This window comes from Brachycentrus maculatus, unplaced genomic scaffold (genome assembly GCF_059751285.1).
Source record: "Brachycentrus maculatus isolate JH-2025_06_01 unplaced genomic scaffold, ASM5975128v1 h1tg000101l, whole genome shotgun sequence".
NCBI lineage: Eukaryota > Metazoa > Arthropoda > Insecta > Trichoptera > Brachycentridae > Brachycentrus > Brachycentrus maculatus.
Window position 1 is genome coordinate 290359 of NW_028280855.1, and position 19810 is coordinate 310168.

The 19810-nt window shown below is 41.2% G+C and overlaps 1 protein-coding gene and 1 long non-coding RNA gene across 2 annotated transcripts; both read left to right on the forward strand.

Moving 5' to 3' along the window:
• The first annotated feature begins 435 nt into the window (after window positions 1–435).
• On the forward strand, window positions 436–4025 carry LOC148310319 (uncharacterized). The gene is made up of 3 exons (XR_015837415.1): window positions 436–574; window positions 2009–2077; window positions 3962–4025. It is a non-coding gene; the product is annotated as an uncharacterized LOC148310319 (long non-coding RNA).
• A 3904-nt stretch (window positions 4026–7929) lies between these two features.
• On the forward strand, window positions 7930–19482 carry PTP-ER (Protein tyrosine phosphatase-ERK/Enhancer of Ras1). The gene is made up of 3 exons (XM_088258636.1): window positions 7930–8154; window positions 12566–16235; window positions 17168–19482. The coding sequence occupies exons 2-3, from the start codon at window positions 12573–12575 to the stop codon at window positions 18191–18193; spliced, it is 4689 nt and encodes a 1562-aa protein (XP_088114762.1). The 5' UTR covers window positions 7930–8154; window positions 12566–12572; the 3' UTR covers window positions 18194–19482.
• Window positions 19483–19810: the final 328 nt, after the last annotated feature.

The following is a 19810-nucleotide window of genomic DNA, read 5'->3' on the forward strand; positions in this document are numbered from 1 at the left end:
AAAATGGACATACCCACACCAAATGAGGGACATCCTGTGATAACGTGTCACCACATTCACAAGCAAAATCTTATCTTATTCCAAAACAGAAATAAATGGTTAAAATCAATAATTATTTGCATAAATTTGAAGATTATAACGCGTCGTTTAATTTGTGAATATTTTCAGGTTTTTAATGCTGAATAAATGCATGGAGAATTTGCGCGATGGCCGAAATATGAAGTACGAAGAAATTTCAAACCTTCCTACAGCCAATAATGGCGTTAATTTACCTGCAATGGGAGTGAGTGCAGCCAAAAGAGATTGCCACACTATGAGAGAAATGTTCAAACTACACGATCGGCTATGCCAATGGGGAGAGGCGCTCAATTCAATTTATAGCCTTCACATATTGTTAGCTACAGGGATATCTGCTACGGTGTCTGTCGTATATTTATACGTTTTATATCTAGCCTTTAAAAAGGATGCTTACTACCTACAGCCAGGAAAGACGTTCTTCTCTGCAGTTTGGGGATCTTGGTATTTCTCTATGATCATAATGATGACGAAAATTTGCTCGAAAACTGTGCAAGAGGTAAGTTTTTATCCAAATTCATAAACCCTGCTAAAAGTTTGACCTTTGTTATTAAGCTAGGACTTTGTCCTAATATTTTCAGAGCCTGCTCCTGGGAGGTGGAACACCAGCTGTCAAAACCATCTGTGATGAGATGTCCGAATCGCTCACTCCTTCAAGAACGTCATAAATCAAAAATCGTCAAATTTCAGTTGTTCATGTTTTCGGAATGTCCAGATAATATACTATATCTCAGCAAATGAGGCATATTTTTAACTTAATATTTACCCGCTACAGGGCAGAAAGCGTTGTTTTTGCATTTTGAAGAAAAGGTATAGTTTAATTTTTTAAGTATGCTAAATATTTTTCAATTCTGGTTTTACCTAAAAAGATCTGTTGCACAGTTTAAAGTTCAATATTTATGATATTTATTTGATATTTATTTTAATACATTGTATTATTTTTTACACTTTAAAAACGTTATCCTGAAAAATCAAGATTTTTGATTTACGACGTTCTTGAAAGGAGTGAGCGAAATGTAAAAATAATTAAAGTTACTTCTGGCACGTAGAATTTTGTGGATGAGTATCATCGTTGAACAACAAACTAGACAAAAATATCGAAATCCTTTAGTACACAACCATGATACACGATTTACACACAACGAAGGTTTGATAGTCCCAAGAATTAACAATAAATATGGGAGTCCAACACTGCAATATATCGTTACAAACATATTTAATTTGTTACCGACAGAGGTTAGAGGTCAACATAAAATATGGAACAAAGGCAAAATAAAAGAATGGGTAAATTGTCAAGAGTGAATTGTATGAAAATTGTTAAATAGTTTGTATTCTTAATTTTTTCTCTCTTTTTTGTGTGTATGTTATGTTAAAATGGATAAAAACAATAAAATGTATGTAAAAAGAAGTCCACCGACAAGACACACAAGGTGGCTTGGTGGGTCTCTGAAAAAATATTTTAAATTAGCTTAAAATTGTTCTTTAAATAAATGTATACAATATATGTAAATAAAAAAAAATTATTTCTATTTTTATAGGTAATTTAATGAACAGTTTTAATCATAACCGCTAATTATTCGCAAATTCCGATTATGCGTGATCGATTATAAACCGATCGATTGTTGAATATGTTAACTATCATTGGGTGGAATATTTTTACTTTTAAATATTAGAAAGTTTTCTATATTTGGTAAGTGGCTTATAAGAGAGAGAATCTATTTATTTAAAGAATATATATATTAACAAATTTATAAACCTATTAATTAAATTCCATTATATATTTATGGTTGTTTTTTTTATAAATGTATACAATTTATGTAATTAAATTAAATAAAAATAAATAAAAAAATGCCTGAGTGGAGAAACCTAGATTGTGAACAAGTATTTGCATACACTTGAAATGTTGTGAATAAAATGCATTCTTTTGTTGCAGTCTAGAAGAACTGGAGTAATAGTCCACGAGATAAATATTTCTGATGATTACAATTTGGGAAAATGCAATGTAAGTATTTATTTATTTTTTAACAGTTCGCTCACTCCTTTCAAGAACGTCATAAATCAAAAATCGTCAATTTCCAGTTGTGTATGTTTTCGAAATGCCCAGAAAATGTAGGTACTATATCCCAACAAAAGCGACATATTTTTAACTTAATATTTACCCGCTACAGGGCAGAAAGTGTTGTTTTTGTATTTTGAAGAAAAGGTATTGTTTAATTGTTTTTTTAAATTTACTAAATATTTTCCAAATAGAGAAAAAAACCTTCAAATTTTACCTAAAAATATATGTTGCACAGTAAAAAGTTCAATAAGTGGCTTGATATTTATTTTTAACATATTGCATTTTTAAACTTTAAAAACGTTCTCCTGAAAAATCAAGTGATTTTTTACGTTCTTGAAAGGAGTGAGCGACTTGTAGAAGGGTTGTCCAAATAATGACATCATTCTTGGGTCAATATTGCGATGAAACGTTATTCAGTCATGAGTAGGTATAATAGAATATGGAGGTCTGGGCATTTACGGGGCTTACGACCGTCATAGTTTGGTTAAAGTGATCACTTTACACACGTGTAACATTCACCAATTCTACCCATGATTAACAACCACACTACTGAAATTATTGGAAGTTCTACATATATGATCCAATTTCGAAACATTGTGCTTGAATCACCTGAATTCCATTAAAGACATCTATTGGTGAGATGAAAGAAGCTTTTTAGTGAGTAGGAACTCTTTCATTTGTAAGTGAGGTCCGATTCCTGGATTATAATCACATACTCGTACATGAGAAACGCCAGAAAATATACTTTTCATTTTATTATTATAGCTAATAATTTGACCCCTTCATTTATTTACAATATTTCGTTATGTTTTTTTAAGTATGTTTCAACAAAATGTTTTAAATGTTTCGAATTTGAACCTCCAAAAATTTGAGTAGTGTGGTTGTCGACCATGGGTGGAATTGGTGAATGATACATGTGTGTAAAGTAATGTAACCAGCCTATAACAGCCCCGTAAATACCCAGATTTCAATATTCTTCTTCATCTTTGCTGAGATGTCAAAAAATAATATTGATTTTTATTTATTTATTGAACGGCTAATGCCTTTAACATAATCCATATATACAGTATCTAATATAAAAATACACTAATAGAGAAACAAAAAGTCTTAAACATAAAATAATAATAAAATAACAAATAGTAAGCACTTGTAATTACCAGTAATTACACGCCTCCTTCACACACTATCAGCGAACAGCGAGAGAGAGTGAAACACAACGTTTAAACTGATCCATTACAACACGGAGAAGAAATGCTGAGAAAGCACAGACTTCAAGGTGGATAACAATATATTAAATAAATCTATACTTTCAAAAACATTGGCTAACATGTGAAGCCGCGGAATTGGAGAGAACATGGCATAATTTGCGTTATGTAAAAGTACTGCGAATATAGATTTTTGCCTAGTACCTCTTTGACGCACGCTAAGCTTGATTTGATTTAGGAGATCAAGGCTGTCCAAAAAATTGTTAATAATTGTATATATGTAAACCCTTATCCGCACCCCGATGGTGCATAGGGCACTGTGTCATATTAACGCAGTGTTATCTTGATCGTTTACACATGAAGGAAAGGTGATCAGCCCTCCGCTTCAGGTACCAGTCCATGGTAATATTGAATAAATATTACAGTGAAAAAATCATATGTATTTATTTTACCCCCCTTGGGAATCGAACCCGGGACCTCCAGAACGGTAGCCGAGCGTGCTGACCATTACACTACGGAGGCGGACAATAATTGTATATAACAGGACCAAATCAGTAATTATCCTTCTATCACTAAGATTTGTTAATTTTGGCAGCTTCATTATGTTTATTTACGTTTTTAGGTGGAGATGTTTTCCTTGCAATTGCTCCACCACGAGTTGGATTTCAAGGCAGGAGGATTACTGACCATGGACCTGAGAGGACTGTACGCGATCATAGCCGCAGTCACAACCTACTTAGTCATATTCATCCAGTTTGACTTGGCTGGAAGAAGCCAACAATAATTAAGGAGGTCCTAAATAAAAAGATTTTCAATTTTTTTTAGTTTTTTTTTAACCCTTATCCGCACCCCAATGGTGCATAGGGCACTGCATCATATAAACGCAGTGTTATCTTGATCGTTAACACACGAAGGAAAGGTGATCAGCCCTCCGCTTCAGGTACCAGTCCGGGGTAATATTGAATAAATATTACAGTGATAAAATCACTTATGTTTATTAGACCCTTTTCTGGGAATCGAACCCGGGACCTCCAGAACGGTAGCCGAGTGCGCTGACCATCACGCTAAGGAGGCGGACATTAGGCAATTAGGCGATAAAAAGATATACATCCAATATTGAACAAATCCTTTAAATGCAAATCTGTTCTGTTTACTGTATTCTATCGAAATTTTAATTAATGTTGCGACAAAACGCGATCAATCCTGTGTTAAACTAATATGAAATCATTAAATCGCACCAAAACGTCAAAATTTTACAAACTGGAATTCGTGATTACTTTAAAAAAAAAAAAAAAAAACTAACTAACCATCACGCCGCTTCTCCGCAGGGGTAGGCAGAGAGAATCGAACGCAACACCACTCTGTCTTTGCAAACATTCTTTGCCTCTTCTACATTCATGCATACCCTCTCCTCATACATACCCGACGATTATTACGAGTCCTGACCCGGCCGCTTTCAAGTATTTGACATACCTGATTGTGCCAAGTTTTCCTCGGTCGTCCTCTGCTTCTTTTTCCAACTACATTCGCTCCATAAATTTGTTTAACCGTTCTTTCCTCACTCATTCGTTCTACATGTCCAAACCATCTCAACACACCTTTCTTAATTTTATCGATAATGCTTATCTCAGCTTTGCATTCCTTCCTTATTTCACTATTCGTACATCTATCATACATCGTTTTATCGCACATTCTTCTGAGAGATCGCATTTCGACTACATTCAGTCTACTTTCATCCTTCTTTTGCCAACTCCATGTTTCCCTTCCATACATTAGAGTTGGAACCAGGACTCCGTTGTGCACTGCCAGTTTAAACCAATATGACCTAATTAAATCGCACCAAACGTAACAATTTTACAAGCTAGAATTCCTGATTACTTTAAATCATTTATAATGGAAATGTAACGTTTTAGTGAGGACTTACAAAATGGATCATTCTCATGTATTATTATTGGCTAATAAATTCATTTAAAAAATCACAAGACTATCGGTAGCATTGTTATTGAAATCTGTAGAGAACTAAGGGAGATATGAAGGTTTAAACATAATATATTTTAATAATACGAAAAACGGACACCGCTATACGTCATCGGGTGTGTTATGCGGCATATCCCAAAATATCTCTGCTTTATAGAGCTATTATAGAAGTGTGGATTGTTTGTTTACCACTACACTACCATTTTATGTTATAATATGAATAGAGTCGCCGATAATTTAGCAATGTCACCAATATTATAATAAGTCCATCGTTTCTGTGACGTCATTCATTACCAACTTACGAAAACAGCGTGCTTACGATTCCTTAAGGATTCCAATCCTTAGATTGAGTTGGTATAATGATGAATTGCTCTATTGTTAATTGGATTGGTGTTGCTATGAGTCGTTTTTAACAAGATTTAAAGCATCGTTTTTGAAATTTCATATTTTGGGAGAATATCAAATATCGAAATATCTTTATTTAGTATTTCAATAGTATTTTTTCAGTTCATTCATTAATTTTCCATAAAATTTCATAGATTTCTTTATATCATGCGAACCTAGCGGATTTTCTATGAACTTGCCAATTCGGTATTACCCACAAAAGCTTAAGAAGCTTTGCGAGATGTCAACAGATGTCACTACTAGACATAATATTTTCAAAATAAATGACAACCCGGTTTGCGCGTGTAATTATTTTTTGACATCTCAACGAGAAAAATATAGTAATAATAAGTCTGGGCATTTACAGGGCTTACAACCGTCATGGGCTGGTTTATGTGATCACTTTACACACTGTTACATTCACAAATTCTACCCACAAATTTAACCATTAAAAATCTCGGAACTTCGAGAAATATTGAATAAACTAGAACACACAGTTTTGGCATTAAATACACTACACGAGAGATATCCATGGCGGGATGAGGCAAGCATTTTTATTAAGCAGAAACTCTTTTATTTGTACTTGAGGTCCGAATCCTGGATTATATTCACATACTTGAGAAAATATCATTTTCATTGTTTTTATTTTAGCTTATAATTTGACCAGTTAATTTATTTGCAAAGTTTTGAGTGTGTCCAGATACTTACAAATCTGTATTATCTCCAATTAGGAGTTCATTTTTACATTATTTTTTTGACATCTCAACATCTTCATCTATATTTCAACAGATGGCGGCTCGAACTCGATGGTGAATATTGAAATTATACAACGTATAGAGATTAAACTAACCAGCCGAGGACAGTTCGTAAGCCCAATAAATTCTCAGGGTTCAAAAATTTATTCTCTACCGATCTTCGTCTCTGTTGAGATGTGTTATTAAGTCATGTTTATATTTTGACAGGGTTGTCCATCGCCCCATTTGAGATCGTTTTTGCGCAAACTCGCGGATCATGAATGATCCCTGGAGTTCATAGAACGCAAGCTTAGAAATATTATCTTGCCTTTTATCAGAAAAATATATTTATTCCTTTCTTTCCAATACAATTTAGCTCAGTTAAAAAGAGACAGAGCTATCTGCGATGTATTTAGGCTCATAGAGGTCTTGAGAAATAAAAAGATGGATAATATATTGTAGGGCGATCGAGAGAGAGATGCATATATAAAATATATAAAAATAAAAAAGGGACAGAATGTCTTATGCGAACTAGACACGGCATTTTCATTTGACTCTTAGTTCTGTCAATTAATCGTATGGGGTAAAAACATCTGAGAAAAGTTCTATTTGCGTATTATTAGTGTAAATAAAACACCCATAAAGTATATTTACTAATTTTCATAGGAATTTGTTGTTATTTTTGCGTGAAATTACTCTCTTTTTTCTTCCTAAATAGATTTCATATTTTGGTTTCAAAAAGGAACTTTTCAGTTACGTTTGGCACCATTTCACTCAATCAATTCTTTCTACTTATCCTTATCCGCACGCAATGGTGAATAGGGCACTGCATAGTATTGACGCTGCGTTATCTTGATCTTTACTTACATGAAACAAGGTGATCACTCCTGCGCTTCAGGGACCAGTCCAAGATAATATTGGATAATAATAATGTGTAAAATCACTTATGTTTATTTTCATCACCCCCCTCCCTTGGAATCGAACCCGGGACCTCCAGCGCGGTAGCTTAATACGCTTACCATTTCACCACGGAGGCGGACATTAGAAAACTTACAAAGAGTATTTGCATTCTTAAATAAAAATAAATAATAAAAATAAATTAAAAACGTCAAATGTTCTTGAGAGTTTTTGCATTCTTAAATAAAAATAAATAATAAAAGTAAATGAAAAACGTCAAATGTTCGAGAGCGACCAATTTAAATATATCTGAGCTTCTCGGGGGGAGGGGGCTGGGAATCGAACCCGGGACCTCCAATACTGTAGCCAAGCGTGCTGACCGAGCGTGCACTATGGATGCGGACATGTATTATTAAAAAAATACAAACTAATTAGGTACCCCATTTTTCAGTGCTCGATGGCATAGATGAGGCAAGTGTATAAAGTTGACACAAACACATGTAAACTTAATTCGCAATTTACAAGCGCCGAGCTTATGACCCACATTGAAATGTAATCTATGGAAAGTGGACGGAACTGGATTTATTGAAAGCGAAATAAGATGCGACGGTTTCTTGTGATCGGTGTTTTGGTATTTTTATGTCAAAAACAAAACGTCGTGGGGTGAAATAAACTCGCGTGACAATAAAGACAGCCGAAAATAGCCCCGTACATGCTTAAATTTCGTGTCTGCGCCAAACAAAAATCTTTAAAGTGTGTGTGTTGTGTTCACAGAGGGATATATTTTGTTTTAAAAATGTGAGACGTTTGTACCATTTACAAGGTAAATACTGCCTTTTGTTTATTGAAATCCTCAAAGTATTCCTCCCTGATCAATTTTAACATCTTTTCAGGTAAAATTATCTTCGCAAATCGCTTCTGTCGTTTTGTTTTTTATCGCGCGTGAAACGTCAAAATGTGTGTTTGTCGATATTTTATAAATGTCAGGCCGTAGTATTTCGACAAAATTGGGAGTTAATTATTAGACACCCTGTTTAGTACTTACATAGAGAGAAAAGAAGGGTAGAATATTGCGTTATTATATCAAATTTTGGTTGTTCGACATCGCAGATCTTGGACTTGTCATTTGCACTATTCAGTATTTTGTATATCCGATCGTCGCCGCCTTTGTCGCTTTTAAAATGTAACTCCATTAGCGTTATGCATTTTTTCGTTCGTTCATTCTGCATGTCAACCATTTCAACATGGAGTAGATCAGAGACAAACAGTGCACTATTGTGCAAAGCCAAATAGATGCAAGTTAAAAACATTAGTTTTCAGATAAACTAGTTTAAAGTCAACTTAAAATGATGCTTTTTGCCAATACATGCCGCTCATTCCTTTCAACAACGTCATATATCAAGAATTGTCAATTTCCAGTTGTGCATGTTATCGGAATGCCCAGAATATGTACTATATCCCAGCAAAAGTGGCATATTTTAAACTTAATATTTACCCGCTGCAGGGTAGAAAGTGTTGTTTTTGCATTTTGAAGAAAAGGTATTGTTTAATTATTTTTTTAAATATATATAAAAATATAATATAAAACCCTTATCCGCACCCAAATGGTGCATAGGGCACTGTGTCTTATGAACGCAGTGTTATCATGATTTTTACACATTTATTTTACACATATCACGTTTTACACATGAAGGAAAGGTGATCAGCCCTCCGCTTCAGGTACCAGTCCATGGTAATATTTAATAAATATTACAGTGAAAAAATTACTTATATTTATTTTTACCCCCCTTGGGAATCGAACCCGGGACCACCAGAACGGTAGCCGAGCGTGCTGACCATTAATTACACTACGGAGGCGGACAAAATAAATATACTAAATATTTTTCAAATGGAGAAAAAACATTCAGGTTTTACCTCAAAAGATTTGTTGCACAAAAAAGTTCAATAAGTGGCTTGATATTTATTTTTAATACATTTTACAGGGCAGAAAGTGTTGTTTTTGCATTTTTAAGAAAAGGTATTGTTATTGGGGTGCGGATAAGGGTTTGAATGAAGGAACAGCGACTATGTCGTCGGACCATCTCTCTTGGGGTCTTCCGACACCTCTTTTGTTCTCCCAAGGTCTCCATCGTGCAACTCTTGGGGTCCATCTTGTGACCCCACAAGTCTGGCAATATGTCCTGCCCACTGCCATTTGAGTTATGCCACGCGATCCATGATATCCTCTTCTTTGGTACTTTTCCTTGTATCTTCATTATTTATTTTATCCCTCAGTCTTAAACTGACCATGGATCTTTCCATGGATCGCTGTGTGCACTTAAGCTTCTCTGCATTTCCCTTTATCAGAGCCATAGTCTGTAGTGCAGCGGTCGTCACACTTTTCTGGTCAAGGGCCACATGGGACAGTGTGAGGTATCACTGCGGGCCGCACACTTATGAATTGGGTATTATGTACGATAGCCGACTGTTACATGTTAGGTTCCAGCTTGAAGCTCCTATGCATACTCCTAGCCAACCCCTGCCCCTATCTAGGCATTTACAGGGCTTATGACCTGTCATTGGCTAGTTTAAGTGGTCACTTGACGCTATTCCCTGAAATAAATTTAATTTTTTTTTTGTTTTATGTATTAATTTTAAATCAAACACAGATTTTTTGAGTCTACTAAGTTGTATTTTATTAACAAAAAACACATAAAAAATTATATTGTGACAATTGTTTTGCCTTGTTAGGGCATTATCAAACGAATGTGAAGATCAAATGGATTACGGTCCTTATGTAGCTATACAATTCTAAGTGACAGTTTTATTATTATTGCTGCACGTGTTAAAACTGTCACTTAGAATTGTATAGCTACATAAGGACCGTAGTCCATTTGATCTTCACATTCGTTTGATAATGCCCTAACAAGGCGAAACAATTGTCACAATATAATTTTTTATGTGTTTTTTGTTCATAAAATACAACTTAGTAGACTCAAAAAATCTGTGTTTGATTTAAAATTAATACATAAATTAAAATGGAGTTCTACAAATTAAACGCCAAGTCAATAAATAATATTTTTGTCTCTATCGAGATTTTAATTATTCAAAATATTGTAAAAATAAAGCTAGTCGCAGTGCTACAACAGTCAAAGATAATCTCTGTCTTAACTCAAAGCAAATATTAATATCGGGTCATGTCAATTGAAAATGTAATTTAGAGTAACATCCGCAATTATCCGAATCATTTTTTATATCGAATTCGGATACGGAATTTTTTTTTAATTTCGGATATCCGAAAGATTCGGATATGGATAAAGATATCTGTATCATCCCTGATAAAAAAAGAAAGAAAAAATGTGTTTATTATTCAAGATTTTTATTAGAACTGCAAACATATTTTTTATGTAATTTTTATACGTTGTTTATAATATTATATTTAATCTACTAAAATTGTTTGCTATATCACACAAACCGCACAAATATCTGCTGCTCTTCTTTTAAGACAGGTCAGAATCTCTTTATTTTGCAGAATCTTTTTGAGTTTGCCGAAAGCCGCCCGACTCGGTCCTATTCTTCTTAGCAGCTCCGCTGTTCTCCTTGCCCAGTTTTATCTTCTGCCCAAGATATATCGATCACTCCTTTCAAGAACGTCATAAATCAAAAAACTTGATTTATCAGAATGTATTTAAAGTTTAAAAATATAATACAATGTATTAAAAATAAATATCAAGCCACTTATTGAACTTTTTATTGTGCAACAGATCTTTTTAGGTAAAACCTGACTGTTTTTTCTCCATTTGAAAAATATTTAGTTTATTTAAAAAAAAATTAAACAATACCTTTTCTTCAAAATGCAAAAACAACACTTTCTGCCCTGTAGCGGGTAAATATTAAGTTAAAAATATGCCTCTTTTGCTGGGATATAGTACATTTTCTAGGCATTCCGAAAACATGCACAACTGAAAATTGACGATTTTTGATTTATGACGTTCTTGAAAGGAGTGAGCGATATATGTATTAGTCTACTATTGTCAACATTGTGTTGAAATAAGAATTTTTTATATCTGGGTTTGAAAAGACCATCATGTACACAATTTTTTTAAAGAAAATATGAAGCTTTGCCACAATGGTTTTGTACCTAAAAAAGCGCAGGATTTTCCAAATTTTATAGGAAAAGTGGATTGATAGAAAAATATGATATATATTCTAGTACACATCCATGATACACGATTTACCCACAACGAAGGTTTGATAGTCCCAAGAATTCCTAATCCTGAAATTATCCGGAACATTGGTCTATATGTTCCCGATAGTTACCTAAGACAGCGTCGGCATAGATTGTTTCCCATTCCTATACACAGGACCAACCTGCCGATGGTTATGCCTGTAGGAAGAGCTACCGCTATATTAAACAATATCTCATTGGATATTGATCTGTTCCATGTGTCTGAAGGAGTTTTCCGAAGCGGGATTCTTTTACACCTTTAGCAATAGTTCAAGCATATTTTCAATTTTAATGCAAAGCTGAGATAAGCATTATTGATAAAATTAAGAAAGGTGTGTTGAGATGGTTTGGACATGTGGAACGAATGAGTGAGGAAAGAACGGTAAAACAAATTTATCAGGCGAATGTACTTGGGAAAAGGAGCAGAAGAAGACCGATAAAAACAAAAACAAACTTAGTGGTCAGCTTAGGAGTCGTAACAATCGGTTTGCAAAGACAGAGCGGTGTGGCGTTCTATTCTCTCTGCCTACCCCTGCGGAGAAGCGGCGTAATGGTTAGTTAGATTTTTTCACTCTTATATTTATTCAATATTACCTTGAACGGGTACCGGAAGCGGAGGGCTGATCACCTTTCCTTCATGTGTTAACGATCAAGATAACACTGCGTTTATATGATGCAGTGCCCTATGCACCATTAGGGTGCGGATAAGGGTTTGAAGAGGACGAAGAAAAAACAATATTTCTCAAATTCTATTATACTACCTAACTTCTATATTCTAACCTAACCTAACCTAACCTAACCTAACCTAACCTAACCTAACCTAACCTAACTTACTTAAATTCGACTGAACCTAACCTAAACCTTTACCTATTAACACAAAGTGACTGCGAATCGATTAATGAAAACGACGGGTGTTTGCAGATAACCTAACCTAACCTAACCTAACCTAACCTAACCTAACCTAAACCTTTACCTATTAACACAAAGTGACTGCGAATCGATTAATGAAAACGACGGGTGTTTGCAGATGTAAGATGGAAGGCAGTGGAGCGGGCCCTCCGGTTCTGCCGGCGCCCCCCGCCCCCGCCCTCCTGCCGCCCGCCGTCCTCGCTCCGCCCGCGCTGCTCGGCGCCTGCGCGCTCGGCCTGCTGCTGCTGCTGCTGCGCCTGCTGGCCGCCCGCCATGCGCGCCTGAAGCGCCCGCCCGCCCCCGCCATGGAGCCGCGCCCGGCGCCCGGCGCGCCCTGGGCGCCGCTCGACTGGCGCGCGCTCGGCGCTGGCCTGGCGCCGCCCGCGCCCGCGCCCGCCGCGCGCGACTGCAGCGCCACGCGCTCGCCCAGCCTCGAGCGGGACGCGCCGCCGCCCGACCCGCCCGAGGGCGTGCTCGGCCGCCGCTTCGGCGCCGACTCGGGCCTGCGCGTCAACACCTCGGCCGACAGCGCCGGCCGGATCGCGGGCGTCGAGCCGCAGGGCTCCCCGCGCTGGCACGACGGCAAGGAGAACACGCCGCGCAGCCCGCGCTACTCGCGCTCGCCAAAGTTTTTCGCCACGCCCGACTCTAAGTCGCCCAAGTTCTTCGGCACGCCCGACCAGCGCTCGCCCAAGTTCTTCGCGACGCCGGACGCCAAGTCCCCCGCCTTCTTCGCCGACTGCCGTAGCCGCGCGGGCTCCCCGCGCTCCGCGTCGCCGCGCCCCGGTCAGCCGTCGCCCCGCCTCGCCAGCGCCTCCAGCTACAAGAGCGTGCGGAGCCCCTACGTCGCCAACGCCAGCGGCGAGTGCTTCCGCTACGACGAGATCGATATCGCCCGGGACGCCGACGGGACGCTCGCCGGAGACGACCCGGACAGCGTCTTCGCGACGGCCGACAGCCAGAACAACACGCTGGCGGAGTCTCCCCGCGCCGCGGTGGAAGTGAACGACAATAAGACTGACCTTCCGATAGAGAGCACCCGGGAGACCGACTCCCCCCCCTCCAAGCCGCCCTCGGAGACGAGAGAGGAGAGCCAGGACAGCCTGGGCGTGCCGAGCTCCGGCAGCACGGCCAACTACCGGCGCCAGAGACTCAAGTCCATCTCTCTCGACTCGGACAACGCCAAGTTCATAGAACAGAATCTGGGGATCCCCATCGCCAAGCATCTCCGACACGAAAACCTCTTCGACCCTTCGGAAGATGAACTGTCGCGAGACGGGTCGTCCTACAACCTGCGCTCGTCGCCGCCCACCATGACGCAGGCCCAGTACTTCAAGTTCGAGAACGAGCGCGAGGAGTGCGACAACGGGAACAGGGCGGTGACCGGTCAGGCGGTCGCGGCCGCCGTGCAGGCGGAGGAGATGAGAGCCTCGCCCGACATCGTGTCTCCGGTCAAGTTCTTGAGAGACAACTCCACGGCCATCGCCTTCAGCGAGATGCAGCCCAGGTTCTCGCCCAAGGAATTCGACGCCTTCGGTACGGACAGCGAGAAAATCCCCAAAAATAAGAATATCAGAAATCTGACTATCGATATAAACAAGAGAGATTCGGAACTGGAGAAGGAGCTCACGGAGTACGACAGTTTAGATTCGGGCGAAAAACGAACGACTCCCAAAACGCCCACTCTGAAAATGAAAGCTACGTCTTTGGACTCTTCGGAGACGCTGAATCTCTCCCTGCCGCAGGCGAACACCCTCCAGATCCCGCAGAACTCGATCTCCGTGCCCAACACTCCCAAGCGGCAGCTGCAGAGAGCCAAGAGCCAGAAAAGCGGGAAGTTGGTGAAGGGCAGCCACTACGGCGCGCGCAACTACGCGGGCAACCTGAGCGAGATAGCTCCGCGGGTCTGCGACAGCCAGCAGAGGAAGGCGCTGATGAGCGCCAAGTGCGCCGACAGCGGGATCTACCTGCGCGAGAACCACGGCGCGCTCATCGTGTTCCAGGGCGCGCGCCAGCCGCCCGGCCGCGCCGGCGGCTCCTCCTTCAGCCGGCGCATGGGCTCCTTTGACGAGAACATGGTGGACCTCTCCGAGCGGGCCCCCGGCGCCGGCGCGCGGCGGGAGGGTCCCGAGACCAGGCTGAGCCTCCCGCACAAGCCCGGCGACGGGAACCTGCTCGGCTCCGCCCTCTGCAAGCCGAACCTGAGCGTCTCCAGCACCAACCTCAAAACCCTGCCGGAAGGCGTGCCGTCCAACGACTTCGACACCCGTCCCGCCGACGAGAGGAGCTCCAAGAAGACCCTTCTTCAAAGACGAGGGTCTAACCAGAGTCTCACGATCAACCTGGACGGCGCCGGCTCCAAATACTCCACGCTCAGTCTCCAAGGCTCCAACCAGTCCCTCGCGAGCTTCGGCAACTCCAGTCACAATTTAGCCAACATCAAGAACAGCGCCTCCAACTTCAGCCTCAACACGGACAACCGCCAGAAGAAGAACATCCTCGAGAGGCGCAACTCCAACGCCTCCCTCACCCTCAACCTGGAGTGCGCCCCCGCGCCGGGCGGGCGGCCCTACGCTGGCTCGCACTGCAACCTGCAGGGCTCGCACCACAGCCTGGCGGGCGCCGAGCTCCCCGGCAAGAAGTGCCTGCTGCAGAGGCGCGGCTCCAACACCAGTCTCACGCTCAACCTGCAAGGGGGGCCTCTGAACTCCGGCCTGAACCGGTGCACGAGCAACAGCTCTCTGAATTTCCAAAACGAGGCCAGAGCCGGCAAAAAGAAGGGGCTCCTGGAGAGGAGAAGCTCCAACACCTCCTTGACCCTCAATATCAACTCCAGTTCTCAGTCCGAACCCGACCGAGTGTTGAGCGTCTCTTACTACAATTTGGAATCCTCGGGGGGCGCCCTCGGCCGGTACGACAGCAACCAGAGCGTCGACGGCGAACAGATGAAGGGGGTTCCGGAGAGGCGGGAGTCCGACGCGTCCGCCGATTACAAATTAGGAGCGTGCGGCGGAGACGGCATGAGGAACATCGAGATCGACGAGGCGGTCATCCAGAAGAACCTCCCCGACTACGACCCGGACGCCCCCCACAGAAAGTCGTCCAGCACGGAGAACCTGCATCCCAAATCCTACAAGACGGTCTACCGCTGCAAGAACGCGGATCCGGCGTACTCGTTCGGCTCGCATGACAACCTGTGGTCCGACTCCCGGCCCCAGAACCTCACCTACATCTGCGGGGACCAGGAGAACGAGATGATCTACGCGTTCGGCGATCGGCGCCACATGGAGACCGTCCAGCCGGTGCGGAACATCACGACGGAGCCGCTGAGCTTGCACTCCACGTCGGAGGACTTCAAGTCCTACCTGGCCAACATCCAACACCTGCAGAGCGCCTCCAACTCGCTCGGCCGGCAGCAGCTCAAGGACCTGAACTGCATATTCCGGGACGGCTACTCCAAGGGCGAGTGCCCCCTGATGGGCCGCAAGTCCCCGACCGACCTGTCCCTCCGCCTGACGCACCTCGCCATGGCCGAGGGCGAGTACAACCCGCAGCGGCTGCTGCCGGAGCCTGTGCTGCCGTGCCCCGACTACCAGAAGCAGCTGCTGCGGAGCCTGCACCAGGAGTTCTGGGACCTGCCCACCAACTTCCAGGAGAAGCCGCTGGTGTTCGGCTCCAACTCCAAGAACCGCTACAAGACCATACTTCCCAACGACCACTCGCGGGTCATCCTGCGTCCGGAGGCGGGGGAAACGGAGGAGGGCTACATCAACGCCAACTTTATCAAGGTAAGATCCTCACTTCTTCTTCCTTGCTCCATTCCAACTTATCACAATATTGACTGAGATAAATATAGATCATCCTGATATTAAAGGATAGGGCGCAGAATCCTCGAGTAGACTTGAAGATGGTTCTACATACTGTGATCTGTGAGTCTTCCTTCTTCTTCTTTCCATGTTCGCTCCCTAGGTGGAGCATATGGCCAACACAAGACGTCTCCAAGTCACTCTGTCACGCGCCATCTCCTTGGCTTACGACCATCAAAGGCTTGGTTAGGTTAGGTTATCACCGATTCTACCCATGATTGACAACCACACTACTTAAATTCTTGCTAGTTCTATATATGTGATCCAATTTCGAAACATTGTTTTTGAATCATTAGAATTTCACTAGAGACATCTGTTGTGAAATGAAAGAAGCTTTTTTCAGCCTCGTAAATGCCTAGACTTTCATATTCTTCTTCATGTATGTTGATATCGCTCACTCCTTTCAAGAACGTCATAAATCAAAAACTTGATTTTTCAAGAGAATGTTTTTAAAGCTTAAAAATATAATACAATGTATAAAAAATAAATATCAAGCCACTTATTGAACTTTTTACTGTGCAACAGATCTTTTTAGGTAAAACCTGAAGGTTTTTATTTCATTTGAAAAATATTTAGTATATTTAAAAAAATAATTAAACAATATCTTTTCTTCAAAATGCAAAAACAACACTTTCTGCCCTGTAGCGGGTAAATATTAAGTTAAAAATATGCCACTTTTGCTGGGATATAGTACATTTTCTGGGCATTCCGAAAACATGCACAACTGAAAATTGACAATTTTTGATTTATGACATTTTTGAGTGGGCGATATGTCAAAAAATAATTGGAGATAATCCAGATTTGTAAACAAGGGTTTTGGATACACTCAAAATGTTGTACGATCTTATTTTCAGGGACACGAGTACAGCAAGAACTGCTACATAGCGACGCAGGGCCCGCTGCAGAACACCACCTACGACTTCTGGCTGATGGTCTACCAGAACGGCTGCACCAAGACCGGCGAGGAGTCGAGGCAGACCATTCAGAAGGTGGTCATGCTGACCAACCTCAAAGAGAACGGCCGCCAGAAGTGCGAGAAGTACTTCCCCATCGACCTCCACGAGCAGCTCACCTTCCGCAAGCTCCCCGACTCCTGCAGCGGAGGCTTCTTCTCCAACACTGACCGGGCCAAGCCGGAAGACGCAGAGGCCAATTCCTTTAAAATCACAAACGTCGGACTGATCATAAAGACCGGGTATACCATTCGGAAGCTCTTGGTGGAGTACAGCAACCGATACAAGAAAATGGTAAAAGCTGTCGGAGGAGAGATTGCGGATTCTCTGGTCGTGTATCATTACTGGTTCGACAACTGGGCCGATCACAAGTGCCCCAAGGATGTAACGGCTCTTCTAGATTTGAGCCTGGACGTCATGAAGAACAGGTTCCTTACGTTTGGCGTAGACAAGAGACCCGAGAAATCAAGGGGGGAATCCTCCAAACCCAAGTCCACTACGTTCTTCGATTTTACTTCTTACTCCAAGCAGTTGACCGAGAGGTGCGGTATCCACGACTCTGAAGAGAGCTCCCACGAGAGGCGACTTTCTTCGTTCCAGCAGGCCAAGAAGTTCTTCGATGAGGCTGCTAAAGCTAGCGGCGAGGGCGTCAGGAAGAACTCCATCGTCCCTAAGAGCGAGGAGCCCGCGGAGATGCCCCCCCCCGTGGTGCACTGCTCCGCAGGCATCGGCCGCACGGGCTGCCTCATCGCGATCCTGAACGGCATAAGGCAGATGAAGGCCGACCAGAGGGTGGACATACTCGGGATAGTGTGCAACCTGCGCCTGAACCGAGGCGGAATGGTTCAGAACTCGGAGCAGTACGAACTCATCCACAAAGTGCTGTGTCTTTACGAAGAGCTCGGCCTGCCCGAAATTGACAAATAAACTATTGTGTATTTTGTATATTAAAAACATTGATTACTTTGCGGTATGGTAATATAACACTCTCCTATCATCTGTACGGAGAGCTCGGCCTGCCCGAAATTGACAAATAAACTATTGTGTATTTTGTATATTGAAAACATTGATGACTTTGCAGTATGTTAATATAACACTCTCCTTATCATCTGTGCGGAAAGCTCAGCATGCCCGAAATTGACAAATAAACTAATAATTGTGTATATTAAAAGCATTGATAACTTTGCGGTATGGTAATATAACACTCTCCTTATCATTCACCGTTTACTCTAATGTGCAAAGGCAAATAGCCGCAAGTTAAAAACAGTAGTTTTGAGATAAACGAGTTCATAGTTAAATTAAAATTATTTTTTTGCCAACATCTCAAATTATACAATTTTGCGGCTATTTAGATAGTGAATATCTCGGTAAAGGAAAGAGATGGAGCAAAATCTGTGATTGTATATGATAGAGGCCATTTGTAAGAATGCCTTGAGCCGTGCTACGCCAAACAGCCGCAACTTGAGTTAAGGCTAGTTGGCTTTACACATTAGCACTTTGTGTAATACCGCTTTTATTAGTAATTATTCGTGACTAGCGGTTTTGGAAAATCATTCCACCGTCAGAATTTTCAAAATTTTATTTTTATACAAATGTCGAGTCGTAATAATTTTATTTTAACGACCTGACGATGGAATGATTTTCCGAAATTGGTAGTCACTGATTAGTGTTTATAAAAGTGGTATTTTACAAAGTATAAAATGGGTGATAAGGAGAGTGTTAATAACAAAGTACTGCAAACAGAACTAGGTGTATATTTCTATTTTATTTATACATTTGGCGTTTAATTTGTAGAACTCCATTTTAATTTATGTATAAAACGTTAAATCAAACGCTGATTTTTTGAGTCTACTGAGTTGTATTTTACTGTCGAAAAAACACATAAAAATTAATTTTGTGACAATCGTTTTGCCTTGTTGTAGCATTTTCAAACGAATGTCCACAATAGCACTCGTTTAAAAATGCCATAACCAGGTGAAACAATTATCGCAAAATTGACTATCATGTGTTTTTTCAACAGCAAAATATTTATTTGAACTTCATGTACAGAAAAGGAATAGGTACGTTGGCGGGCTTATTGCTAAAAAGCTATATCTTTCGACCAACCAAAAACAGACTAGTGATATTGGTCAAAACGTTTGATACCATATATAGCTGTTTGCAATCAGAGGGTAGATAGTACTTGAACATTTAAAAAACAAATTATAATTTGATGATAATAAGGAAGGCAAAGGAAAAAGGGAGTTTAGGGAAGGAGGTAGAGGGAGGAGGTTTGATGGACAGTTAGGATTCTAATGATAGATAGTAATGTCTCAGACGTTTCTTACAAGTTATTAGAGAAGGTGCATTTGTTTACGCGGAGAGGTAATTCATTCCATAGTCTGGCCGCTCGGACAGAGAAGGAATTACTGAAGAATGATGTGTTATGGCGAGGAATGGAAAGTGTTCTTTCTCGGGAAGAACGAAGTGATAGTCCATGATCTGAGAGGTATATGTATAAAGTTTTTAGCAAGACATTTAGGTGCATTGGGGTGTGAAGAATAA